Source organism: Manis pentadactyla, chromosome X, assembly GCF_030020395.1.
Source record: "Manis pentadactyla isolate mManPen7 chromosome X, mManPen7.hap1, whole genome shotgun sequence".
NCBI lineage: Eukaryota > Metazoa > Chordata > Mammalia > Pholidota > Manidae > Manis > Manis pentadactyla.
The window spans coordinates 35,825,218-35,839,144 of record NC_080038.1 but is presented as its reverse complement, the minus strand read 5'-3'; the positions used below and the strand labels follow the sequence as shown (position 1 = coordinate 35,839,144).

The 13,927-nt window shown below is 35.9% G+C and overlaps 1 protein-coding gene across 14 annotated transcripts in view; it reads left to right on the top strand.

Moving 5' to 3' along the window:
- The window catches only part of CASK (calcium/calmodulin dependent serine protein kinase), a 405,697-nt gene that overhangs the window by 298,349 nt on the left and 93,421 nt on the right, over nt 1-13,927 (top strand). For 9 of the 14 annotated variants that reach the window (XM_036895361.2, XM_036895359.2, XM_036895355.2 and 6 more), the window contains exons 10-11: nt 5,959-6,058; nt 9,428-9,445. In XM_036895361.2, the coding sequence (XP_036751256.1) occupies nt 5,959-6,058; nt 9,428-9,445 (118 nt within the window). The remainder of the gene's footprint in view (nt 1-5,958; nt 6,059-9,427; nt 9,446-13,927) is intronic. The other 5 variants (XM_036895365.2, XM_036895363.2, XM_036895360.2 and 2 more) reach the window with 1 other exon arrangement.

Sequence of the window (13,927 nt, the reverse complement as noted above, 5' to 3'; positions counted from 1 at the left end):
AATTCCTAAAAATAATTTTTAAAAAAAAGAAAGAAAAAGAAAAGGCCTCATGGGTGATTCTGATATGTCCACCTTATTGAGAGTCGTTACTATAAAGCATAAGTATAATGGTTCTACAAAATTCCATCATATTGTACATATATAATTTAATTATCCAACTGCTGGACATCAAGATTGCTTCCAGTTTCCTATAGCCATAAATACTATTGCATTGGCTATTTTCATCAATAAGCCTTGTACACCTATGATTATATTCTTAGGATAAGTTCTCTGCTGCTGGAATTGTTGGTATCAAAGTATATACATGTATTTTAAGACTTTTGATCTCTGTAAATAACTTCCCCTCCAAAAGGTTTACACCTGTTTGAATAAATTTTTATGTAATTGCAGTACCGAGTTTTATTCTTGAGGTTGAACCATTTCCTCATTCTGAAAGAGAATTTTATATGCCAGAATATAAAACATTACTCATTTTACTTTGCTGAAATGTCAAGATTATTATTCATTTTGGTTATAATAGTGTTAATACTGACCAATCAGAAATTATTCCTTTCCACATTTGTACATTCATTTTGGCACATAACCTCTTCAACAGACTACTGGAGACAACAAATCCCTAATGAGAAATTTATTTGGACAATTAAAGATTATTTGGGCATTTAGATCATTTTCAGAGTATGTTTCATACTGTAGATTAAAAAGGTCAATGAAACCCTGCTTGTGATTTGAATTATCACACATTTCTTTTAATTCTCCTTTCTTTCATTATTTTATTTTATATCTATGAATGATGATGGGAAATTTGTTTTCCCATTTTGGTTACCAGACATTTCACATGTCAAGGGTTTTTTTCCCCCTTTTTATTTCACACTGAGTTCTAGAATTTTAATACTTCGTTTTTAAAAATCCTCTAGAAACAATACACAGGCCTGAGCACAGACTAGATATGAGGATCATATTTTCTAAAACTGAATATTCGGTTGTTGGGGAACAGACCATGTAATATAGTGTATCTAGAAAATCTTTGCCCTGTGGGTATGCAAGTAGTTACACCTATGCTCTAACCCTGGGTGACACCTACTTGAAGGACTTACTGAGCAAAGGGAGTGGAGGGGGAAGAGGAGGCTTGTTGAGGGCAGTGTCTGTGAGTGAGCTTGTCCATCTACGAAAGAGGCTCAGGAGAGAATCTGTTCTAGAAAACATCCTCTTTGCTTCATGAATTATTTCTACCTTTGGAAAGCAAATTTCCCTCCATTGAAGTAGATCAAAGAAATTCTGGAGTTTGGGCGGAGCCAACATGGCGGCGTGAGTAGGACAGTGGGAATCTCCTCCCAAAAACATATATACTTTTGAAAATACAACAAACACAACTAGCCCTAAAAGAGAGACCAGAAGACGCAGGACAGTGGCCAGACTGCAGCTACACCAGCGAGAACCCAGCGACTGGTGAAAGGGGTAAGATACAAGCGCCGGCCCTGCGGGACCCGAGCGCCCCTCCCCCCAGCTCCCGGCGGGAGAACAATAGGCAGAGCGGGAGGGAGACGGAGCCCAGGACTGCCGAACACCCAGCCCCAGCCATCCGGGCCAGAGTGCAGACACAGTACGTGCCCAGGGGGCCCTGGATACTGGGGGAACAGGGAGTAAGACCTCTGAGCGGGTGCCGAAGCTGATGCCCCTGTGACAAAGAAAAAGAAATTCTGTATAAATAGAAACAATATTCTGTATTTGGATAATCTCAATTTAGAGGACACATTTATTCCTTGTGTATACAGAGTGAGGGAGATTTCTGATAACTCTCTACAGTTTTCCTTTATTGATTTTTCATAGTCATGCTTCTCTGACTTACTGATTGGTCTCTTGGGTTCCTAAATGATAGAACTAGGAAAAGTTTGTTTAGGAATGCCATTTTCCAGTGCATTATAGAGCTGCACTATCCCATGCAGTAGCCACTAGCCATCCATGGCTATTTTAATTTTAATTAATTAATATTAAATAAACTTTTAAACTTGATTTTTCAGTTGTACTACCCACATTTCAAGTGCTCAATACCACATGTGGCTGATGGCTACTATGTTGAACAATACAGGTGTAGAACATTTCCATCATTGCTGAAAGTTCTGTTGTACAGCACTGCTATCTGGAGTCTTGGCACCTGCAGGATTTATGCTTACATCTCAACATCACCTTTGGAGAGGTCAACCAGGAGGCTTTCTCATAGCTGCCTTTTGGCAATCTTCCCCTTTCTATTAATTCAACAAGAGCTAAACTAAGGATTTATCAAGGACCCTTGTGCCTTAATGAAAGCCAGCATTCATATACACTCCTCTCCTGTAGGGAGGGTTTGTGCAGAGGCAGGAAGTTAGCACAGCAGTTGGGGGCTCCAGCTACTCAGAGCAGTAAATCTGGTATCCAAAGGCACCTTCAATTCTAAAAACTGAAAACTATTATTCTGGCACCAAGTTATATAACTAAGAATTGAAGTAATTTTGATATTCCTATATTGATTTTCCAAAGCAATTCTATCCATTTCTGATTCTGAAATACGGGCTCTGTTACTTCCTAAGTTAGGCAGTCTAGCTTTTGAAAGTTATTATGTACATTAAAAGACCATCTTTGTAAAATACTTTTACACAGACCCAAAAGGATTCCTAAAATATCTATTCCATGCAATTGCTCTGAAATGTAGCCATGTCTGCTACACTTACAAGTCTCATTGTTAATCTGCAGAGAAGATAACACAGCGTCCTTTGGTCATATATCCTGACTTAATGTTATTGAAATGTCAGGTTTTAGACCTGTGTTTAGGTTATGTTTGATATCATGTATGTGTAGGCTATGCTGGCTAAACTGAATGATAACTTTGGTTGTGACTGTGGAGAGAGAGTAGAAGTTCTGATTTAATCATTGATTTCATCTCATTATCTCGGACCTACTTCTTACATGTAATCAACCAAAATCCTTTCACATTTCTGCCTTGAAATGATTTTCTAGCCTTTTGGGCATCTCTGTTTTAGCCTCAGCTTCTCCGGGTTCTCCACCCTTTTCAAGGCTTTGAGTTCAACGTTCTGAATTTTAATAAGATGAGCCTTTCTTGAATTCTTGTGTCACAGCTGTATTTGGATGTCCCTATGATGGGTTTTGCCTCCTATGTATATTACAACATGACTATGTATTACCTTCCCACTTGGGTGCAAATCCAATTAGTCTACATCTCATACTTCAGTGTTTTGTATTTAGACTTTCTTAAATGTACCTCCCTACCCTGTACCTATCAAATTCATGGTGCTTGTTTCTGAGCTCAGTTATGGGGCACCAAAAAAAGGAGTATTGACTTTTAACACTTGTCTTCAAGTCAGCAGTTCATCTGTGTTCAACTCTCCTGTTCCTTACTTAATAACTCTGTTGCCTCTTTTAAGTGCATTCAGTAGTTTAATTTCAGAGAAATCTAAGCTAACCATTTTCTTGTTTTCCACTTCCTTAAATGATGACTCCTTACACATAATCATCTGGCTGGGAAGATTGCATTTTGATGTCTGGCATATTAACTATAATTGTGATTAAGTTAGTAATTAGTGTAGTTCTCTTTTTCTTTGAATTTAGAATCTGTGTAATTTGCATAGTAGAAAACTGCTTCATTAACATTACTTATCTTGATGTAAGATCTGGTTTTATGTTGTTGTTGTACCCACAGACTCTTTAATAGTAATGGTATAGTACAGGGGTTGGCAAACTACAGCCTGAAGACACAATCTGGCCCACCTCCTATTTTAACATACAATGTTTTACTGGAACATAGCAATGTACATTCATGTACATATTGTCTATGTCTGCTTTCATGCTACAGTAGCAGAATTGAGTAGTTGCAGCAGAGACCATATGCCCTAAAAGCCTAATATTTACTTTAAATAATAGGCCCTTTACAGAAAATGTTTTTTGATCCCTGGTATAGTAAAAATCCCTTAACTGGGAGAGAATAGTCAGAGGGCCTCAGTTCTGTCTACTTTTGATTCTATCTCTTAAGTTGGCAGTAACTTTAACAGGTTGCTAAGCCTCTCTGAACCTCAGTTTCTTTATCTGCAAAATGAATTTCTAAGAATGAATCATCTCTAAGGTTGACTTTCAAATTTAATAAAATTCTATAAATCCATAACCTGTTTGGAACCATTTTGCTGTTTTACATAATGACTTTCCATTGAATATTTGATCCACATGCAGTCACTGACCTTGGAGAACTAAAACAAAACTGCTAGCCATAAGACACATAATTAGAAACTTGCTACCAATGTTTTAAAATAATTTATCTCTCAGGGCTCTTTCAAACAGTACTTTTCTAATATAAACATTTCTAGATCTTTGACTACAGTAGTAGCTAGAACAGGCCTTAAAACATAAAAGAAACATATTAAGAAACTAGAACTTCAGAGATAAAAATAAAGCATCTCTAAAATTTTGGTTTCAGTGTGGGGGAAACATTATTTTATATATACAAATTCCATTCCCACCCAGCTTTTAGGAAACAAGTATAATATGTAAAGTGAAATAAGCTTCTACTATAGAAAGAAGAGCTCATCATTCAGTACTATTTTTTCACTGTGGTAACTGACCATGAAATTTCGCATAACAACCTCTCATGCATTAACACTGGACTTTAGGGAATCTAAAAAGTTGCCTGGAATAGTATCATCAAGATTACTTCTCTGTTTTTTGCTCCTCCCTTTCTGCAACTCAATTTGTATTTCTACAAAGAAACCTGAACATGACCCCTCCCCCCCACAAATAATGTATCTTGTGGAAATCTCTTTCTATTAATGTTGTTATGTATTTAATAAATGCCTACACACATCACAGATTTGTCTATCTTCAGAAAAATCCAAGAGTTCAATTTTTCAAATTTAGACTCAGACTACTTTAGACTTAAGACTCCTTTGGTGATTTGATTCTTAGACTACCTTAATGAGCAGTTCTGCCCAGCCCAACAAAAGGCTGTGCTCATGTCCCAGCTCTGTATTAGTAGGGTTAGTAATGGTTTACACTTGTGAAGTGCTTTACAGTTTGCAAGCACTTTCATATTCATTATGACTTCTGACAATCCCTATATGGTAAGTTGTATCAGTTTTAATATCCTTACTTGACTAATGAGAAAACCTCAGAGGTTAAATAATTGACTCAAGTAGCATCATGTGGCTAGAAAGTGGTAGAGCCAAGGAACAGACCCAGACATTCTGACCTCTGCCTCCACTTGCAGAATTGAACTCTTTTACAAAATAACTTTTATCATTCTTCTTGTTACAATAATTCCCAAACTTTTTCCACCCAACAGTCCTAAGGGATGTCATGCTCTCAATAGATAGTGCATCTCAACTAGGAATCAAGGGAGGCTATGCATGTGGTCTAAAAGAGTCCTGTGTAGTTGATTCTGCTGTGTGGCCTGATTGAGAAGTACTACATAAGAAGAGTAACACATGGTCATTGTTAACAACAAAAAGAAAGGGGAAAAAGGATGTTTTTAAATGACTCATTGCTACTTCCCAGAGATTATTAATACTGTTAACATTTTGCTTTATGTTCAGTCTTTTATATCTATATTAACCTTTTTTTCAAGAATGAGACCATGCTATAAATTGTTTAAAAACCTTTTTAATGTAATTCATCCCAAGCACCTTTCCATTTCATTAAACATCCTTCTGCAGCGCCATTTTATAGGGACTACAGAATATTCCATTATGTGGTACATGTTTGCATTCAAGCTATAAATGGTTTCCTATACTTTTGCAATCCCTAACAGTGTTATTCTGGTATATGCACATGTGATTTATTTGAAGGAATCCAAAATTGTTTAAATGATAACCTTCTTCTAACTGAATTTGACTTTCTGAATAATCCTAAATAACTGTTAGTTATTTAACTTTTTATATTTATGTAATTGCTTTAATATATTTTTTCATCTCTTTGCTTTAGGGTGCGGTACTAGCAGCTGTGTCAAGTCACAAATTCAACTCGTTCTATGGGGATCCCCCGGAAGAGTTGCCAGATTTCTCCGAAGACCCTACCTCCTCAGGTAATTGGATCATTCATTCATTCACCAGAGTGAATCATTTGATGTCTCCATCCTTTCTTTCTCTTCTATTGTGAATAAACTTTTTCCGTCAATCTAGTCAGCTCCTCCAAGAGATTCTAAGGAAGTCTTTGAGCAACCAAATCTCATCCACATGTGACTGGTTGCTTTAATTTTTAATACTAAAGTTGCTCTCCCCTATGGCTCTGAAACTAACATTTCACTTTTTTCTTTTTACCTTAGAAATACTTCTTCCCCTTTCCCACTCCAGACGCAACATTGCACTTCATCTAATCCAACATTGTGGTCAATCTTTTTGGATCTTACTGATTCCCTTCTACCTCAACAAAAACTTCTGATGTATGATTTTCCCCATGTGAATCATAGCAGATCAGACTTTGAGACAACACTGCCTTTAGTTGAATTTTTTAGTGTGAAGCTGTCTTGTGAGTTATCTCTTGAAACAGTTTACAAGTTCTTCTCTTTTTATAAAGTCTATAGCACATGTATACAAGCATTCAAGGGTGAAAGACATGGAAGAGTTAACCATTTTGATGAAATGTATGTAGTTGCTCCTGAAAAAATCCACTAATGTTCACAAAATTATTTTATAAACTGCTCATATTTCTATTTTACCAGTGAGGTATTCTCAAGGATCATTTACTAGAAATTCATAGGATCCATGTATGTATATATATATATATGTAAATATGTGTGTCACAAGTTTTTTATTTTATTTATGTATTTCTTTATTTACTTCAGTCCTGCATCATGTGTCCCCTGCCCTCAGCTTTTTCTTCTTTCATTATTTGCTGTGTGATTGACTTGGCGCAGTTGATTGGAATTTTGTTCTCTTGGGCTGGTTCATTCTCTATTCATGTATTGCCATTAGAATCAGGGCCTAAAGCACATGAGTTGTTTGTCCTTCACAGTTAGCATATAGGAAGAATGGATATGTAATGCTTCTTTCCTGTTGGAACCATAAGCATTTGTCAGTGTTTATGCTCCTTCCTTCCTTGGTTTATACACATGAGTGTTATGCACATACACAAGTTGCACCTTGTGCAAAATAACAGGATCAAGTTTCCCATTCCAGTAGCTCTACAGTTCCTCGTTTGACCTTTACCAATTGAGATGTGAAACTTCCTATTTAGAGTGAAGGTGATTTCCAAAAACATTTAGAAATGGGAATCTTAGAGAAGAGACTCTGAGAAGGCCTTGCTGTTTTCCTCTTGTGAAGACTTTGCAACCATCAGAGCCCTTACCACATGAAAGGCAAGGCCTTTGAAGGGATGTTCCCCCTGCTCCCTGCTGTTTCACGTTTGTCTTTTTCCTTCCAGTCCATTTTGTTCCCTCCACCAGTACTTTTTTGTCATTGTGTTTTTGTTAGCTCAAACCTCTTTCTTCTCTCTTTACACTCAGGTTACAGTTGACCCTGTCTGGGGGGAATAGAACCAGTAATGGTTTTATATTGCACTGTGACTACAGGATATAGTCACATACTTGAAATACATCTAGAGGTTTGAGATCAAGATCTCTAACACCATTTTCATCTTTAGAACTGGGCCTAGAGAGCAGTATGGTCCTTACAATAGTTTCACAGAACAAATCTTTAATGTTGCCCCTGTATATGTACCTCTGCCTAGCAAGAGTTCAGTGAGCTCTTAAATGTTCCTTTCTGTGAAAAGTTAGGTTTTTCTTTTAGGGAAAAGAATTGTCTATAGTTACAGACATGCTTATTTTCTATTAAATATACTTTTATTGCCCAATTTTTTCTGCTTTTCAATACAATCTCTTAAATAGTATGGCTGAAATCGTTTCTGATTACAGCAATTGCTTTTTAAACAAAAAAAAGTCTTACACTGTCTTGCAAGCAGCCTGCAAGCCCTCAAATTAATTAGTTGTTCACAATTTCAAATTCATTCTTGCTTCCCCTTCCTGTAATCACACCCTCTTTCTTTTTCTTTTTTTCATTTCTGAATCTTAATGATCTTGTAAGCAGTCTATATCTTCATTTGACATGCACATGTCTGTCTCTAGAATATTTTTAAATAGCACTGCCTGGCTGCTACAAATCAGAGATTGAAGAATCATTATGCAGTGTACATGTCTGATCAGCTGCCCTGAATGAAGAAGAAATTTTTATGTACTCAGAAATCAAAGACAAAGAAAAATTATGAAGAATATTCTAATATTTTCCTTTCACATAGCTATCAAGAAATTATTCATATGTTCCAAAATTAATTTTTAATACTAAGCCATTTAAAGGGAAGGTTTATACTATTTTATCAGTATTATTTCTCAAATAGCTATCTGCCAGCAAATTGCCTGTTCAGCAGTGAACGGTAATGGTCATATAGTTGCTTGCAGAAAGCCTATTTTGTATTTTATCTGGACTCATGTAAGAGCTTTACACTTTCATAAATTAACACATCTGTATTTTTGTTTTTCATTTCACTTCTACCTTTTAATATTTCAGGCCTGAACTCTTCTCTGTTTAATTCTAAGTCCTTAAATCCTACATCATTCAGTTCCCAATGTTATCCTTTCTGCTGTGTCTCTGTCTAAATTTGCATGGGTTTGCTTTACAGTACAAAACACAAAGCACTTTTCATCATTATCTGAAAGTTCTTCCAAGCCCATGGCAAAAAAAAAAAAAAGATCATAAAGCATGTGCTTGGAGAGTGGGGGTGAAGGCGCAGTGAAGGAGGAGCTAGAGAGAGCAGTGAGGTCACCAACTGCCCTTTCTTGAGATGGACTGTCTGTTTTTCATCTTTAGATAATTCCTTTTCTTTTCTTTCTGTGAAATGACAATAAATGATAGATAGGTATATATTTTTAATGACATTGCTTGATAAAATTAAAAGCTGACAATCCTATTTTGGTCCCCCCAAAATTCTATTGAAAATCAGTTTTAAAATGAATTTTAAATGAGTCAGTTTTACAATCTGTCATCTACAGAAGAGTTTAACGTGGTTACCTCTGCTCTTTACATTGTAAAACAATTTTTATATAAGAGATTTCTTTCTATTTGGAGTATGGAAATTAGCCCATTATACCATTCACTAGAATTTGTTGAGTTTGATCTTATGATAAGCAGTGTATTGTTGCTTGGTTATTTAATAATCCAAAGTGGAAATATTCTGTTCTCTTATTTCAAATCAAAGAAGCAAGAATTAGAACGCAATGTTTAACGACTGAAATCCTAAGCAGTCCTAGTGAATGTGCCAGTGAAACACAGGGCTCACTTTGGGCTCAGCTGGGGCACCATGCTTCTTGTGGCTCATCTACTAAGCCCCACTGTGGCTGGATAACCTGCTTGCTCTAAAATCATACTGTTTGTTGTTTGTCCATATGCTGCCTTCCTCCTAGGACTTCTAGCAGCAGAAAGTAGGTATCCCTTTGTTTTCCTCTAAGCTTTCTCTTTTATGCAAAAGTGTTTGACTTTGCATGTTCATAATCAGCTTGACTTTTTCCTTGGCTGTTTGTGTTTAGACGTTTAATTATGAATTTTAACACTGCCTGATCATAAAGTCAAAAAAGTCAAAACTTGGATATATTGACTTCCCGAGGCATGTTATACAAAGAATATTAACTTCTCTTTCATAAGAGTAAAAATAGGCAGTGTTAAAATTTCAACTGCACTTAATATATTTCACACCTGAACTTCAAGCACGAAAACATTAATTCTGGGGAAAGGGTAACATTTTATTTTTAGTTAGCTTTCAAGAACTTTCAGGGTAAGTGAATTTTCCTTTGACAATTACAGAATCTATAAGCAGTTTTTATTACTCTCTGTTACTGACTCTGTTTTCAGTTTATTAATATGAAGCTAGGAAATAAACTCCTGAATTCATGTCTCCTAACAACTGTTATCATCAGAAAGAACATTTATGATATAATGGTTAGATTTTAATTACAAAAGTATGTAATTTGAGTATGTGAGAATATTAAAGTAAAAAGTAGGTAAGAAATTACACACATACACACACACGAATGGCAATATGTATAAGATATAAGTATTCTGGTTGTGATATGATACTGTAGTTTTGTAAAATGTTACCAATGGGGAAACTGAGCAAAGTATACAAAGGATCTCTCTATTATTTCTAATAACTGCATATGAATCTACAATTATCTCAATAATCATTTCACTTAAGACAAACTTTACCTCAACATTGTGCTTACCCAGGGGAAGTATATAAGAGACAAGGATAAATTAGAAAATATGGGTGCTGATAATTGAATTCATTGTCACATTTTCTTGCAGTAGTTACTTGTAGCTCAAATTGCAGCCAATTTAATTTTTTTTTAATGTCACAGTATGTTAGTTATCTGTTGCTGTGGAATAAATAACCTCAAAGCAGCCTTTATCCTCTCACTGTTTCTGTGGATCAGGAATCTGGGTGTAGTTTAGCTGAGTGCCTCTGGCTGAAGATTTCTCTCATGAGATTGAAGAAAAGCTGTCATCCAGAGCTGCGATCTCATATGAAAGCCCAACTCCTGGGGGAGTCCTCCTCCAAGTTCATTCACATGGTTGTTGACAGACTTCAGTTCCTCACTGCCCGTGGGACCTCTCCATAGGGATGCTCACAACATAGAAGCTTGCTCCCCCCAGATGAATGATCAAAGAGGGAGAGCCAAAGAGTGGAGCACCCAAGACAGAAGCCACAGTCTTTCTAACCTAATCTCGGAAGTGAAATTCTATCACTTCTGCTCTATTTTGTTCCTTATAAAGAGTTAAGTCCGGCCCACACTCTGGGAAAGGGGTTGATGATACAAGGACGTGAATACCAAGAGGTAGGGCTCTTGGGGGCCATTTTAGACACTGCCCACCACATACTGAAATGTAAGACTTTTCCCACTTGTAACTGCTTTTGTTTCTCCAAATTTGTCACGCTTCTCCTTTTCTTCTCTAATCATCAGACCTATCATGTCATTTGGGAATGAAAGCATCTTGGAGGTATCAAACAGTGCTTTTCCTTAGTTATAAAGCTTTGTATGAATGGGCACTTAATAACCAGCCAAACATTATTTAAAATACTTGGACAAATTGTTGCCCAACGATGTTGCTATTTGGAAACAGACTATTTTAACAAGCATAATGGCATTAGAATTTTAGCATCTGTACTCTGACAGAATGCATTTGTAGAGCTTATTTCTTTTAACTAATAAATCTTGAGGCTTCTGCATAGAAAGAATTTAAAGTATTTATCACCATGTGTAAGTTTTCATAACTTGAATTAGATCTAACCCAGATACTTAAGTCCAAAATACAATTTCCTTTACAGGACTCACTATTGATTATAACTTGATCAATAACCAGAATTTGCTTTGTACAGTGGGAATAAAAGTGGCTGTCCATGGGGCAGGGGTAGGGGGAAGAGGATGACTGCAAAGGGTAAGAGGGAACATTTTTGGAGTGATGAAAATATACACTTCAGTTGGTGAATTTTAACTTAATTATACCTTAGCATATTTTTTGAATGCTATTATGCTTTCAAGGAGGGGCTTTGATTGAGTGGGTCATGTGAATATGTGTGTAGTGATCCAGTGTTATATAAATGGGATTGCCATTTAACAAGAAAGAGAGGTTATCAGTGATTACTCTTCAGGAGCAACTAGACTAGGTTCAGATACTGAATTTGCTCAGCCACAATGGGTTTTATAAGCTATATATATAATATTTTAAATATACACATACAAATCTTTATTGCTGGCATAACTACACACAGGGATGTATGCAGTTATCAGATTTTTGCAGTGTATACATTTACCAAAGCTCACTGAATGGTATATTTAAGATTTGTGTATTTCACTCTGTGTAAATTTTACCTGAGAGAAAGACGTATTCAAAACTATGCTGAAGTGTTTAGAGGTAAAATATACTGATGTTGACCACTCTGTCACTTATTTTGAAATGAATTAAAGAATAGAATGAATTGATGGGCAGATAAGTGATAAAGCAAATATCACAAACTGTTAGCAATTCTAAAATCTAGGTGGTAAGAACATTTCAATTTTCTTTTTGTTTGAAATTTTTCACAGTAAAGCATAGGGGGAAATGGTTTTAAGACAGACTCAGCCTACTTTGACACTAAGAAATTTGTAGTTTAACCATTCTACTATTTATTTTTCTGTCCTCCTTTCAGGTTATTTTTACTCAGTCAACTTTTTATGAGACTTTTCCACTCTTGTAATGAAATTTTTCTAGACTCAAAAGTTTTTACTGACCTTAAATCATAGTCCTCTTTAAATAAATAGACTCAGAAGGTATTTTTAAAACAGTAAACGTATTTATGTTTTTTTATTATTGTTTCATAATAGTAGCAGAAAACTTTTGAGAAGCTGTTTGTATCAGGGAGATTCTTAGAAGAATTGCCCAGAGTTAAAATATATGATTACCAACCTAATTTTTAGATATAAACTTGATTACCAATGAATTATGCAAAAATTAAGATAATACTCTTCTGAAGTCAGGGCTTGATTACTTCAGTAGTTTTATCATTGTGAAATTTGCACCAAGGCTATAGAAAATAAACCTTTTTATGGTAAATTAAACTGAGATTAAAGCGAGAATAGAAATCAGATGTCATCTTATTACTAAATGTGAATTATACAGGTGCTGAGGATGAGACATGCTTTTGGGAGGGGCCAGTCTGTAGTGGAAGGACTGGGTATTAAAAGACCTGGCATCTAGTGCTCACTCTGCTGCTCACAGCTGTGGCCCACGGTCAGCTAACCCTGCTGAGCCTCTGATTTTTCAAATATGAAAACTCTTGCCTACAGGACAGGGTGACTGTGAAATCACAGAAGGTAGTAAGTGTAAATGCACTTTGTTGATTACAAACAGGTTATACAAATATGAGTATTAAAATAATTTTCATTATGACTCTTAGGCAAGAACACTGTAAAAAAGCCTGTTTTCTGTGGTTAAGTATTTCCTTATAATACTTTATTTCTTCAGAATTGGCTCAGAAAAGATCATTTTAATGGACACGTTTTACTGTGTCTCTTTCTGCAAAGCACTCTGCAGAGTGCAGCCTGGAATACAAAAGTGATGGGCTACTCCCAGTCCTGCAGTGACAGAATATGTGCTATTTACTGATTGATGTTTTTCAAGGTAGTTACAGGTTCATTCAAAGGCTTTTACAGAAAAAAATTCTTTTCAGTTTTTGAGAAAAGTGAATGGCTCTTTCAGGTAGGGCAATATTGATCAACAAAATAAATACTAGCAGTAGTGTTAAGAGCCTGTGTATGTATGTGTGTTGTGTTGTATTATTACTGTTGCTTTAGTGTTTAAAACAAACAGCAATGGAAAAAAACAAGAAAGGTCTTTGTGTGCATTTATATTTTATACTGAATTTAAAAATTATAGGGCTTGTAGGTGAGCTTGGTATTAAACTGCAGATACCAATTGTACCCATCTACCAGATGAAAAAAGTGCCCTGTGATTCTGCTGGTCATACCCAAAGGAAGAACGGAACTTCTAGAAGAGGTGTTGATGGAAGGTGTTAAAATGATCAAAGGTAAAGAAAGATTTTGAGGTTAGACAGAAAATAGGTGTTCATTCAATATGAAAAGACTATAAAGAGAAACGGAATAAAAACGGTAATTTTCCTACCTAATTACAGAAGCTTAAAATCAAGGGTACTTTTCAGAGCTTGAAATAGGCAACTTGCATACAGTTAAAGAAATGCTTCCTTTCATGATTGAGAACCCACAAATTTAACCATTTTGGAGTATAAGATAAGAGTATAAATCAGTTCAGGAAAGGTGACAGATCACAGGAAGTTAAATAGACCTGTTGACCTGGTGGGTCTTGGCTACTGGAAACACAGGCTAACAGCTGCCTTTGTGCTTTCCAGCAAA